Source organism: Scyliorhinus torazame, chromosome 22 (genome assembly GCF_047496885.1).
Source record: "Scyliorhinus torazame isolate Kashiwa2021f chromosome 22, sScyTor2.1, whole genome shotgun sequence".
Classification (NCBI taxonomy): domain Eukaryota; kingdom Metazoa; phylum Chordata; class Chondrichthyes; order Carcharhiniformes; family Scyliorhinidae; genus Scyliorhinus; species Scyliorhinus torazame.
Genome location: NC_092728.1, coordinates 92,357,108 through 92,372,031, shown reverse-complemented (window position 1 = coordinate 92,372,031; position 14,924 = coordinate 92,357,108). Strand labels below are relative to the sequence as shown.

At 45.2% G+C, this 14,924-nt stretch overlaps 1 protein-coding gene across 1 annotated transcript in view; it reads right to left on the bottom strand.

Moving 5' to 3' along the window:
* The window catches only part of ddx31 (DEAD (Asp-Glu-Ala-Asp) box polypeptide 31), a 127,168-nt gene that overhangs the window by 98,557 nt on the left and 13,687 nt on the right, over positions 1 to 14,924 (bottom strand). Inside the window, exons 7-8 of the mRNA XM_072488583.1 lie at positions 7,574 to 7,618; positions 7,026 to 7,067 (exon numbers count right to left, since the gene is read on the bottom strand). Coding sequence (XP_072344684.1) covers positions 7,026 to 7,067; positions 7,574 to 7,618 — 87 coding nt within the window. The remainder of the gene's footprint in view (positions 1 to 7,025; positions 7,068 to 7,573; positions 7,619 to 14,924) is intronic.

Here is a 14,924-nt window from a genome sequence, read left to right as displayed (position 1 = left end):
GGTCTGGGAAGCACTGAAGGCGGTGGTTAGAGGGGAGCTGATCTCGATACTGGCCCACAGGGCGAAGGTAGACAGGGCAGAGACGGACCGACTGGTAAAGGAGATACTACAGATCAATAGAAGGTATGCGGTGACCCCAGAGGCAGGGCTTTTAAGGGAACGGCGGGGCTACAGGCGGAGTTCGGCTTGTTGACCACAGGGAGGGCGGTGGAGCAGCTAAGAAAGGTGAGGGGGACGATCTATGAACATGGAGAGAAGGCTAGCAGAATGCTTACACCGCAGCTTAGAAAGAGGGAGGCAGCCAGGGAGATGGGGAAAGTAAATGACAGAGATGGGAACCTGGTTGGAGATTCAGCAGGGATGAATAAGGCGTTTAGGGATATTTACAGTAGGCTGTATGGGTCGGAACCCCCAACCGGGCCGGAGGGAATGAGGCACTTCTTAGGGGGGCTGAAGTTCCCAAAGGTGGACGGGGAGTTAGTAGAAGGGTTGGGGCCCCCGATCGGGTTGGAAGAGATAGTGGAGGGTCTGAAGGCCATGCAGTCGGGTAAAGCCCCAGGGCCAGACGGGTACCCAGTGGAGTTCTATAAAAAGTTCTCTGGGATATTGGGACCGTTGATGATGAGGATGTTCAATGAGGCAAGGGGGAGAGGGGTGCTGCCCCCGATGATGTCACAGGCCACGATTTCGCTGATCCTGAAGCGGGACAAGAACCCGGAGCTGTGTGGGTCCTACAGGCCGATATCCTTGTTGAACGTGGACGCCAAACTACTGGCCAAAATTTTGTACTCCAGGATTGAGGATTGTGTTCTGGACGTTATTGGGGAGAATCAGACGGGGTTTGTTAAGGGTAGGCAGTTGGTGGCCAATATAAGAAGGCTATTAAACGTGATCATGATGCGCCCGGAAGGTAGGGAGGTGGAGGTAATGGTCGCAATGGACGCAGAGAAGGCTTTTGATCGGGTAGAATGGGAATATCTGTGGGAGGTACTAGGACGGTTTGGATTTGGGCGGGGCTTTATTGACTGGGTCAGGTTGCTGTATCAGGCTCCTGTGGCAAGCGTAGGGACGAATAGGACAACATCGGACTACTTTAGACTGCACCGGGGGACGAGACTGTGATGCCCCCTCTCCCCACTGTTGTTCGCGTTAGCTATAGAGCCGCTGGCAATTGCTCGGAGAGCCTCAAGGGGCTGGGTGGAGCACAGAGTCTCGCTTTATGCAGACGACCTGCTTCTGTATGTATCGGACCTAATAGTGGGGATGGAGGAAATCATGAGGATTCTAGGGGAATTTGGCAGGTTTTCGGGGTATAAGCTAAATATGGGGAAAAGTGAGATGTTTGCGGTCCAGGCGAGGGGACAGGAGAGGCGATTGAGGGAGCTGCCGTTTAGATTAGTACGGGGAAGGTTTAGGTATCTAGGCATCCAAGTGGCGCAGGAATGGGACCAGCTGCATAAATTAAATCTGGTCCGACTAGTAGACCAAATGAAGGATGATTTTCGGAGGTGAGATGCGGTCCCGTTGTCACTAGCTGGGAGGGTGCAGACGGTGAAGATGGCGGTCCTCCCGAGATTCCTGTTTGTATTTAAATGTCTTCCTATTTTTGTTCCGCGGTCCTTTTTTAAACGGGTCAAAGTGATCACTGGCTTTGTTTGGGCGGGCAAGACCACGCGGGTAAGGAAGGTAATGCTTGAGCAGAGTTGGGGAAAGGGCGGGCTGGCGCTGCCAAATTTTAGTAACTATTACTGGGCGGCGAATATAGCCATGATCAGGAAGTGGGTAGTGGGGGAGGGTCGGCATATGGCGGCTTCATGTAAGGGCACCAGTCTGGGGGCGTTGGTAACTGCGCTGGTGTTGTTCTGCATGAAAACCAGCAGCCTAGCCCACGGAGCTAAACCGGCCCCTTGGTGGCTCAACACCAAGAATGGCTCAGTAGCACCACTACTGACTGAGCTGGCCAAGTCCTAAAGGACATAGCTGCTAGACTAGGTCTGCAGGAGATGGTGAGGGAACCAACAAGAGGGAAAAATATACTTGACCAACATGCCTAACGCAGATGAATCTGTTCTTGACAGTAGTATCTGTCATAATATGCACCCATGCACATCCTGAGGTAAAAGCAGGCAGTGACAGACACCCTGGTGAGCCAATCAACATACAGAACAGACCACGACCAATCACCAGACAGAATACCAGAGGAGGGGCTTCCAACTATAAAACACACCCAGAGTACATTCTAATGCCCTTGTCTCTTTCCATTGGTGACAACTGTAGTGACAGTCTGGGTGTACAAAACATTCAACATCTTCTACACGTGGATCAGAGCTAGCCTGGTCTAGATAGTTAATGTTAGTTTACTTAGAGTAGTAGAAAGTCAACCCACAGGCAGCTGAGTGCTTCGTTTCTGAAGTTCAATAAATCTTATTGAACCAACGCCTACGTTTGGTGTATGCTTGATCATTTAACTGCATCGTGTTGCAGTCCGTGTTACTCCAGGGTGAATAACACGACATGATACCAGGAGTGGCTGCTGCTTCTAAGTAATTTACCTTCGAAAATTCACGACGACCAGCAACTGCCTTCCAGCAACATGGAAAAGATCCAGGCACCTCCACAGCTCCTGATCTCCGGGAACCTTGGCGCCAACTGGCGGGTCTTCAAGCAGAAATTCAGTTTATACCTTAAGGCCTCGGGCCTCGAACGTGCGACCGATACCCGAAAAATCACACTGCTACTGTTGACTGCGGGGGGCCAGGCCATCCAAATCTTCAATTCGCTCACTTTTACCGACGGTGACGACAAGACCAAGTTCCAGACCGTCTTAGCCAAATTCGACAGTCACTGTGAGGTTGAGACGAACGAAAGCTTTGAGCGGTATGTCTTCCAGCAGCGCCTTCAGGGTAAGGATGAGCCTTTCCAGTCTTTTCTCACTCATCTTCGCATTCTAGCACAATTCTGCAACTACGGTGACACCACTGACTCCCTCATCAGGGATCAGATCATGTTTGGTGTCCACTCCGACGGCCTGCGGGAGCAGCTCCTAAAAATATGACCCTGCCAGTGGCCATCGAGACGTGCAAAGTCCACGAACAGGCGAAAAGTCGCTATTCCCGCCTTAAGTCGGCAGAGCAGGACCAACTTGCCTCCCACGAGGCTGGGAGTGTACAGGCCATCGCTCGAATGCGGCGCCTGAGCATCGATGAAGGCGGCCATTTCGCGCACTTTTCGACGGGTCCCACGCATGCGCACCACCGTCGGGAGAACAAAGCGGCCGAAGACTACACTGCGCAGGTGCGAGCAGCAATGGCCTGCAAGAGGCAGGTGATGTCTCAACTGCAAGAAGCTTGGCCATTGTGCGGCTTTGTGCAGGTCTGCACCTCCGATAGGGGGCCAGCGATCACAGTTCCAATGCAGACGTGCTCGAAGTGTGCAGCAAGAGCTGCTGGATTTGGAATCTGATCCCGTCACGGACCCAGAGGACGACTGTTCTGGCCATTCATGTACCTGACCTGGATCACCTTCCAGTGCTGCAAAAGATGCAGCAGGTCAGAACCCGGCAAAAGCTAACATATGATGCTCATGCTACTGATCTGCCCGTGCTCTCTCCGAAGAACGCTGTTCGCATCAAGTTGCCTGGTGGAGGCTGGTTAGCTCCAGCTGTTCAACAGGCTGCTCCCAGGTAGTTTGTGGTTCGCATGGCTGATGGATATTACCAGACAGAACACCAGAGGGGGGCTTCCAACTATAAAACACACGAGGCATCAGCACTCTGCCTCTTTCCACTGGTGACAACTGTAATGACAGTCAGGGTGTACAAATCATTCAACACCTTCTACACGTGGATCAGAGCTAGCTTGGTCTAGATAGTTAATGTTAGTTTACTTAGAGTAGAGTAGTAGAGAGACAACCCACAGGCAGCTGTGTGCTTCGTTACTGAAGTTCAATAAATCGTATTGGACCAACGCCTACGTTTGGTGTATGCTTGATCATTTCACTGCATCGTGTTGCAGTCCGTGTTACCCCAGGGTGAATAACACGACAGGATCAATCCTGGTTCAATAAAGAGTGCAGGAGTGTATGCCAGGAGCAGCACCAGGCACACCTTAAAATGAGGTGTCAACCTGGTGAAGCTACAACTCAGGGCTATTTGCGAGTCAGCACCACATGATAGACAAAGCAAAGCAATCTCACAACCAACGGATCAGATCTAAGCTCGGCAGTCCTGCCACATCCAGTTATGAATGGTAGTTGACAATTAAACAATTCACTGGAGGAGGCGGCTCCACAAATATTTCCATTCTCAATGATGGGGGAGTCAATGACGGCACATCTGTGCATAAGCTATAGTTGAAGCATTTGCAACAATTATCAATCAGACGTGCTGAGTGGATGATCCATCTTGATTTCCTCTAGAGTTCTCCAGCTTCACAGATGCCAGTCTTCAGCCAATTCGATCACAGGATATTAAGAAACATTAAAGGAACTGGATATTGCAAAGGCTATGAGTCCTGACAATATTCTGGCAATAGTACAAAGACTTGTGCTCCAGAACTTGCTGTGCCATTAGACAAGCTCTTCCAGTACAACTCCAACACTGGCATCTACCCAGCAATGAGGAAAAGTGTCCAGGTATGTCCTGTACACAAAAAGCAGGACAAATTCAACCTGGCCAAATGTTGCTTCATCAGTCTACTCTCGGTCATCAGTAAAATGATGGAAGGGGGTCATCAAGCAGCATATCAAGCAGCACTTGCTGAGCAATAACGAGCACACGGATGCTCAGTTGGGGTTCTGCCAGGGTCAGCCAGGTCCTTGGTTCAAACGGATTACTGTAGGGTACTGTTTAAATATACACTGTAGCCATGATGTGGAGATGCTGGCATTGGACTGGGGTGAGCACAGTACGAAGTCTTACAACACCAGGTTAAAGTCCAACAGGTTTGTTTCGAATCACTAGCTTTCGGAGCACTGCTCCAATCACCCGAGGAAGGAGTAGTGCTCCGAAAGCTAGTGATTCGAAACAAACCTGTTGGACTTTAACCTCGTGTTGTAAGACTTCTTACTGTAAATATACACTGTTTACTGTAGGACAATTGGTATTCTTCACTAACAGGATGCTGCCGTCAAGCCAAGAAGATTTTCTGCCAATCACATAAATGAGTAATATGAATTTCAGTGCCAGTGTGATGCTAGGTATGTAGGCCATACGTCCCCAAGACTGGCCGATTGTATCGGACAGCATGTCCCGTCTGCTATTTGCAACAGGCAAGGTACAGACCGCACCCAACCAGCACGTGCTTGCAAATCTCAAAAGTGTCCAACTTTAGATGTAATCCCACGATTGGACGATTAAGTAATCCTCAGTGCGCTAAGAATTACGCCGACAACCAATTTAAGATTTCAGTTGGGCTTGCAACGTGGTGCATTTGAGTGTACTGGAAGCTACATTTATTAATATATAGGACTCTATATATTTGCAGACAAAAAGAACATTGTGCCTGTTTCAGCAAAATGAAACAATCAACGGCTGGTTCATTCCTCAGTGAATCGCCATGGCGATTTAGACCTATTTTAAATTTAAATTTTTAAAATAATTAATGGAATATCGCCGTCACTGGCTGGTCCAGCATTTGCTGTCCATCCCTAATTGCCCCTGAACTGACGGCATTTACGAGTTAAGGAGTCACTAGACCAGGCAAGGACGGCAGATTTCCTTTCCTACCGGGCAGCACGGTAGCACAAGTGGATAGCACAGTGGCTTCACAGCGCCAGGGTCCCAGGTTCGATTCCCCGCTGGGTCACGGTCTGTGCGGAGTCTGCACGTTCTTTCCGTGTCTGCGTGGGTTTCCTCCGGGTGCTCCGGTTTCCTCCCACAGTCCAAAGATGTGCAGGTTATGGATTGGCCATGATAAATTGCCCTTAGTGTCCAAAAAAGTTAGATGGGGTTACTGGGTTACGGGGATAGGGTGGAAGTGAGGGTTTAATGTGGGTCGGTGCAAACTCGATGGGCCGAATGGCCTCCTTCTACACTGTACATTCTATGTTCTAAAGGATATTAGTCAACCAGATGGTTGATTTTATAAGAACCAACAATGGTTTCACCATTAGACATTCAATTTTTTCTCCAATTCAAATTTCACCATCTGTGTGGTGGGATTTGAGCCCCAGTCTCCGAATTAATGAAAATTCCACAACGCCATCCCATACTTGGCAGTTAACTGTCAGTCACCATCAATTGATGCATTCTTCATGGTAATGTCTCTCCTAATCAGAGTCCACTTGTCAACCAATCAGCACCATCTTCTCATACAGTATAAATTTGCTGTTCCTTGCATTGGTGTTCTTGCAAATTATCCTAATGAGTGCAAGAGAAAAAGCTTTGACACAATGTCACTTTTTTTCCCCCAACAACACTCAGGTTCCAAATTACCAAACGACTATTTGGATATGCAATTGTTCTGAATGTCACACTGATATCAGACAATAACCAAATACCAGAATAAAGTAACTGTTAAATGATAGCTCTTTTAATGTTAATACTTATTACAATTATGATAGTGCCATCCTTTGTGGCTGCTTGCACGAATTACTGCTCCCATATTGCTTTTCATTAGCACAGAGAACAACCTTATTCCACCAATAAAGGCATTGCCGATTAAGCAAATAAACAAAGATAAATTATAATTAATCCTGAAGGGTCTTCAGAGGGTGGATATGGAGAGGATGTTTTCTCATCTGAGGGAATCTAGAGCAAGGAGTCACCGTTTAAAATAAGGGGTCGTCCATTTAAAACAGAGATGAGGTGAAATGTTTTCAATCAGAGAATTATGAATCTTTGGAACTCTGTTCCTGAAAATGTTGTGGAAGCAGAATCTTTGAATATATTTAAGGCAGAGATGGGTAGATTTTGCTAAGCAGGGAACCAGTTCATGATATATCATCTTTTGAAGAAAATGTCCAATAAAGTCAATCTGAAGAGAGTATGGATAAATTATTACTCATTCCTGATAAAATTCTCTTACCTTGATCAATTTTTGAATGGTAGCAAAGCTTTGCAGGGCCAGCTGACGAGGAGAGTAAAGAAAACATTAATGTTTAATTTCTCTGAATACGCAAATTACATCCAACTTCTCTTGAATGTGCGAATACTTGCTCTGAATGAGTATCAAATCATTTTCCATGTATTACCCAGTATTAGCATCAGTGACTCTTGAGTTAGCACATCATCCTTCTGGGATGGGATGACACGGCAGGACACGAACAACTCCTCTTCCTGCTGGCTGTGAAGTCAGCTCCTGTTGGGTGCAGGCTCACAGCTCAAAAGTGCCCAGTATTTGACATTAATTGGCAATCTCATTCCAGCAGATGCAAGAGGTGAAACAGTTCACACTAGTGCATTAGGCTGCTGTTCTGAGGTTAAGAGTTTGAGCTTACTGCTGGTTAGTGTAAAACCAACTTTGTGATACAGTCAGTGCCTGTTATATCTCATCCGGTAGTACTCAAGTATTACATTCTCAGGTAAATTTAAATACAATGATAATTTTAACACTTTTTGTTGCAAATAGCATACCTCCCTGGTTGGAATGACGATTACAGCATATGGTCCATCACTGCGCTATGAAACAAAAACAAATTAATATTTAAGATTGTGTATTATAATTTCCCTATTATTATTTCCCCTCAAGAAGTATTTTTGGGTGGTGAATGTACATACAGTTAATGGACAGGTAACTGTTACACGTTTAGCTGCTGTTGTATAAAGGGTCAAAAGTTCTGCTCCTTTTCACAAACACCTTTATTTCACTTTAACAGACACTGCACAAAACTCTATCATCACATCACCTGACACGAAGGCCACCTGAAGCCTCTTTACATATCAGTGTCAATTATTGGATACTTAACATAAATGACACAACTAATTGGAATGTTTCTTAACCCATTACTTAACAGTCTCCCCTTCCTTGGAGAAAAAAATGAATAAATAGGTGAAATCAAAATTACAAGAAACTCAAAAACAAGCAATTTCTCCCCTTTTTTTTTCATTTTGTGGAAGAAAAAAAACATTTTTGGAAGAAACAAAAAGTCACAGAAACAGGTGCCCTTCATTAACAATATCCAAAACTTTCTGTGAACTAGCACCTCTTTTTGTAAAACAGTCTGACAATTGATAGCTATTGTTGACCCATTGAATTTTTGCTATTTCCCCTCTGTCCAACATCTGCTTCAAACTTGCGATGTCTATCCTTAACATTTTTTCATTGACACTTTTGTAGAGTGCACATTTTCCCACAGGGATTTATTGTCAATATGAGATTCAAAGGTATATTACCCAAATCCCCTAATCCAAAATTTCTGTCAATATCGGAGATATATTAACGGCCATGTCCACCACCTCTACAAGGCTTAACGTCTCAGCAGCCAAAGTGCTTTTGACCACTCTCCTTATTTTCTTTGTTTCCCACACAAGAGGGCAACATTTACCATTGTTCCCAAAAAGGAAAATTATAAAACCTCCTGCGCTTGAAACCCCATCACACAGATTTGCATAGGACACATCATTATAAACTATAAGTTTCAAGTGCCTACGGTCACCTAAAACCAGGAACCTCAAAACACACTCCTGCATTTTTAGTTTGACCAATGTTTTATTTGCTCTTATTATGTCTTCCACTTTGGGATCATTCATTTTTGTACTCAACTCCAGGACATCAAAACTCACGTCCGGTCTAGTCTGTCTACCTAACCAATTCAGTTTCCCAATTAAACTTCGCAGTTGCTCATTTTCCATCTTTGAAACCATTGCGTCCTTTTGTGAAACCCAGCCACGACTAATTGCTATTGGGCTGATGCTTTCCAAATAAGAATGCTGACGTAAAGTTGCCCCCAGCTTAGTCTGTCCAATTTCCAGTCCAATATATTTAAATGCACCGGAAGCCTGACTTCCAACCCTGAATTCTTTCCTCAAACCAGAGATTACAACAGCTTTGAAATCACTAGTCCCACCCCACAAACAATCATCGACATGCATCATAAAGATGCCAGAAAGATATCCTTTATAGTGCCAGTAAAACATTGCCGGATCTTCTTTCAACTGGCAACAGCCTAACTTTAACAAAACTGACCTTACTGAAAAATAACAGACTCTAGTTGCATCATTTAATCCATATACACATTTGTTCAACTTCCAGAGTACCCCTTCTGTGTTAGCTGCCTCTTTAGGAGGACGGAGAAAAATGTCTCTCTGGAGCGGATGCCCCTGCAAAAAGGCAGCTTTTATATCTACAGATTTGCATTCCTATGCCTTTGTGTATAATAGAGCCAAGAAATAACCTTTCCTGCTGTAGGTAAATCTACCCTTAAATCCTGATCATCTAAGTTTTCTTCAAATCCCCTTGCCACAAGCCTGGCCTTTGCCTTATAAGTTCCATCCGGAAGAACCTTTTCCATCTGTGGGATAGAGCTCTTTGTCCCCTATCCGGTACTGTTCTATGTTCTACCGTGTATACCCCAAATTCACTCCAACGAAGCAGTTCTTGCCGTTTGGCATCTTTGATAACTTTTTCATCTAATTTATTGGAAGCCACCAAAATCTCACGTGCATGTGGGCTTCTACTCCTAATAGTATTCGAGATCTTGATAAGCTACGTCCCTCCCCCGCCTGGTATCTCGTTCTGTACTGCTTGATCTTTCCCTTCAGCTGTGGGATGTCCTTTCAATAGTTCTCGACCTTTTTCTGCGTACCTGTTCACTATCCGATGTACTATCTGAACTGGCACTGCGTTTCTGTGCCCTCCATTTTTGAACTTTGTGTTCCCAGTCCATTGTCTTGAGTCCCTCCCTGAATGCTGTACATTCAACCAATGTTTATACTTTCCAGTGGCCTTCCCTGCTCTACTAATAACAGTTGCATCCTGCCATTGACTAGACCCTTCAGGCAAGTATGTCACTTTTGTACCAACTTTTGGCAGTTGTCCTTTCGGAAAAAATGGCCTGTTCTAAATCATCAGAAGTGCTGTGTTCCTCTACAGAAACTCTGTCTATATCAGTTAACTGGTCCTCATAGTTCTGTAACACATGCGTACCAGATGACTCTGGTTCCTAGTCATGTCTGTCTGCTCTGACTAAATTTTAAAATTTGTAATCTGTACCCATTATCCTTGATGAATGTACCCTAACAATTTGATTGCCATGTTTCAAAATAATTATTTTGCCATCTATGCCTATGATCTTCCCTGGGCCTTTCCATTCATTAAAATTGTTTCTCTTATAGTATACTATGTCTCCTTGCTGAAAAACGGTATTTGATGGCCGTACATTATGCCTTAAAGCTCTGCGAATTCTTTCAGAGACTTCTGCTTCCAAAAAAGCTATGTAATGTATTTAAATGCTCAGCAAAGGCTGAGCTAATTGTAGTCCCTTCCCAAGCTGGAGGCTGGTCATCCAAAATGGACGGAATTTTAGGATTTCTACCAAACACTAATTGATAGGGACTATAGCCCCCAACCATCTGCAATGAATTATTTGCATGTACCGCCCATGCTAAAGCTGAATCTAGCTTGCAGTTTGGTCTGTCTGCCAACATTTTCCAGAGCATGTCATCTATTACCGCATTGTGTCTTTCACACACACCATTACTAAATGGTCTTTCTGCAGCCGTATTCAGAACTGTGATATTCACGTTTTTACACATATCCCTAAACTCAACACGAGCAAATTCTCCATAAGGAATTTTGCAGGTGGGCCCATTCCTGTCCCTATCCATTTTTCCAAGATTTGATCCAGAATTACTCTCTTTTCTTTACTTCGTACAATCGTTGATTGACTAAATTTGGTTGCTAAATCTACAAAATGCAAAATAAATATAGAACATAGAACAGTACAGCACAGAACAGGCCCTTCAGCCCTCTATGTTGTGCCGAGCTTTGTCCGAAACCAAAATCAAGCTATACCACGCCCTGCCATTCTGGTGTGCTCCATGTGCCTATCCAATAACCGCTTGAAAGTTCCTAAAGTGTCTGACTCCACTATCACAGCAGGCAGTCCATTCCACACTCTAACCACTCTCTGAGTAAAGAATTGTTGCTAACTTTCCGGTTGGTTCAATTGCTCTGTTTTATTACCTTTGCTCTCGAGTCGCCAGGTATCTTTATGATACCGCCATGAGTTTCAAGTTCAAGTAATGATCAATAACTCAATATACCGATTAGTAAGGTTCAAATCAAAGCACATTTATTACACAGTAATCGCTACTCATGCACAAATTCTACGTCTAAGCTACTTCTACAACTAACAGGCCTATACTTAACTTCGGACTGGCCACCAGGTCAGGGGAACAAATGGCCTTTCGTTCGGGTTCTGAGTCTGTGGGATTCGAAGTTGGTACGGATTGGTAGCTTGGAGCGCCTATCTCGCAGCGAGCGTTGAATTAAGACTTGCTTCTTTCGGTGGTCACTGCACCGGTCAAGGTTGGTTCGCGTTGCTGGGTGACCCGGGCAGGAAGAAGAGAGAGCGATTTGAACTTGGTGCTCAACTCTTATAGTCCCCAGGGGCTTCCTGTCTTTCGGGGCGGACCCTGTACCTGGTTCTAGGTGATTGGACTCCGTTCCAATCGCTTGGTTCGATTTCTCCAATACTGGATAGGTTCCCTGATCGATGGGCGGTCTGGAGGTGCTCGTTAACCTCTTTTGTGTTGGCTCCTGCTGGCGCCAGGGAGTCTGGCTTTGCTTTGTGTGTCAAAATGTTACTTATTGTTCCCGGGGATTGCTCATCAGTATGTAGATGGCTGCTACATTGTTATGCTGATGGTCGTTGGTATCGATGCTGTCTGGGCTTTTGCAGAGTTAAATACACAGCAAACCTGCACCTGCTGGTTTCTGTCTGTGTTGGCTAACTTTCCCATCAGCCTTTGCCGTTTGCCATTTTAAATCGGGAGTTGGCCAATTTAAGTGGCTACAGAACCTACCTCGGACATTCCTCCTATATCTCCCACCCCAAACCTTATAGTTATGCTCCCTTGTAACAGCTACATCCACCTGAGGAAATAGTCTCTGAACGTCCACTCTATCTATCCCCCTCATCATCTTATCAACCTCTATTAAGTCGCCTCTCATCCTCCTTCGCTCCAATGAGAAAAGCCCTAGCTCCCTCAAACTTTCCTCATAAGACCTACCCTCCAATCCAGGCAGCATCCTGGTAAATCTCCTCTGCACCCTCTCCAATGCTTCCACATCCTTCCTATAATGAGGTGACCAGAACTGCACACAATACTCCAAATGTGGTCTCACCAGGGTCATGTACAGTTGCAGCATAACCCCACGGCTCTTAAACTCAAGCCCCCGGTTAATAAACGCTAACACACTATAGGCCTTCTTCACGGCTCTATCCACTTGAGTGGCAACCTTCAGAGATCTATGGACATGAACCCCAAGATCTCGCTGTTCCTCCACATTCCTCAGAACCCTGCCGTTGACACTGTAATCCGCATTCAAATTTGCCCTACCAAAATGAATCACCTCGCACTTATCAGGGTTAAACTCCATCTGCCATTTTTCGGCCCAGCTCTGCATCCTATCAATGTCTCTTTGCAGCCTACACCAGCCCTCCACCTCATCCACTACTCCACCAATCTTGGTGTCATCAGCAATTTACTGACCCACCCTTCAGCCCCCTCCTCCAAGTCATTTATGAAAATCACAAATAGCAGAGGACCCAGCACTGATCCCTGTGGTACACCGCTGGTAACTGGTCTCCAGTCTGAAAATTTTCCATCCACCACCACCCTCTGTCTTCTATGTGATAGCCAGTTACTTATCCAATTGGCCAAATTTCCCTCTATCCCACACCTCCTTACTTTCTTCATGAGCCGACCATGGGGAACCTTATCAAACGCCTTACTAAAGTCCATGTATACAACATCAACTGCTCTACCTTCATCTACACACTTAGTTACCTCCTCAAAGAATTCAATCAAATTTGTGAGGCAAGACTTACCCTTCACGAATCCGTATTGACTACCCCGGATTGAGCTGCATCTTTCCAAATGGTCAGTAATCCTATCCCTCAGGACCCTTTCCATTAACTTACCGACCACCGAAGAAAGACTAACCGGCCTATAATTACCAGGATCATTCCTATTCCCTTTCTTGAACAGAGGAACAACATTCGCCACTCTCCAGTCCTCTGGCACTATCCCCGTGGACAGTGAGTACCCAAAGACCAAAGACAAAGGCTCTGCAATCTCATCCCTTGCCTCCCAAAGAATCCTAGGATATATCCCATCTGGCCCAGGGGACCTGTCGACTCTCAGGTTTTTCAAAATTGCTAATACATCGTCCCTCAGAAATGCAGACCAATTGTCCCAAAAACCAATTATCCCCAAAATCTGTTCCTTGTTCAAATTATATATAATATTGGTTTTATCCCAGACCTTAAGATCCATGGCCACAACGTCGTTAAAATCCCTGGCCAAAGGTAGGGTTACTATCGGTCGTGCTGGTGTCCTTCTGTACTTCCTACAAACTTCACAGCAATCACTAACCTGTTCTATTAGCTTAGTATAGTCTTCATCCCTTACCCCTTTAATAAATTTTTCAGCCTCCGAGGAGACGGATGTGCAAATTGCCTATGCAGTTTTAATACAAGCAGCTTTTTATCAGCTAAAGTCCCATTTTCAACTGCCATCAGCACATCCTTAACAACTGCACCTGAAATATTATTTGTCAGTAATGGAATACAATAGTGTCCCAACTCTGTAAATTGTAAGTCCACCGTCTTTCCAAAAACTGTTGCCTTATCCGGTTCCATATGTGCTTTCTTCATCGACGGTCTGCTCAGAAGCAAAGGTATCACTTGATACAACATCCGTGCTAATGAAATGATTCACTCCGGCAATATTGCAAGGGATCACCACTCTTTTCAGCGACTTCAGAGTATTATCATCCCCAAACCTGAAACTTGTGGAACTTTCAAATTCCTTAACCTTGTTACGATTTTCAGCATTCAAGGAGTCCAGGTAACATTTTAACCAGTCAATTCCACACACAATAGATGTGCAGCCCGAGCCCGTCCAATACAGCACAATTGAAGGATTCTGTAACCAACACCCTCATTACTGGCATAAAACTGCTTGTTAATAAGACAATGCCTTCTTTCTGGTCATATCTTTTTCCTCTTCTGACTCTTCCGTGTCATGTGTTGCTTCAAACACTATTATAACGTGTTGGACAGTTGAAAGCATAATGGCATTGAGAGTCACATCGAAAACATCGATTTTATCATACCCCGTGCATTTCTGGGGCTCATCTTCCTATTGTAGGTTCTAACTGGGTTTCTGTCTTCATAATTTAGAGGTCCTGATCTCCTTCTATAGTTTGTAGCCGTACTCATAGAACATACAGCACAGGAGGCCATTCGGCCCATCGAGTCTGCCACGACCCACTTCAGCCCTCACTTCCACCCTATCCCCGTAACTCAATAACCCCTCCTAACCTTTTTTGGTCACGAAAGGCAATTTAGCATGGCCAATCTGTGGTGATGTGCATCAATGTAAATGCATGTAGGCTAGCTAGACACGAGAGGGGGCAGCAGAAACATCACACACACACACACTCAACCAGTAGGTCAAGTAGATAGGACATGACCAATAGACATTCACGATACACAAGGAGGTGACACGACCACAGGGGGGCACTACACCAACCCATATATAAAGGACACCACACACATGATCTGCCTCTTTCCAGTGGAGACAGTCAGTGAGTAGACACACGGGGTTGATTCAATATTACACCCACCACGTGGATTGCAGCAGCTGGTTAGTCAGTCTGGGAGCTATAGTAGGATTAGCAGTAGTGTCGAACCCGAGTAATAGAAGTGTAAATAGTTTAATAAACGCGTTGAAGTTATCTCCACGTCTGAAACCT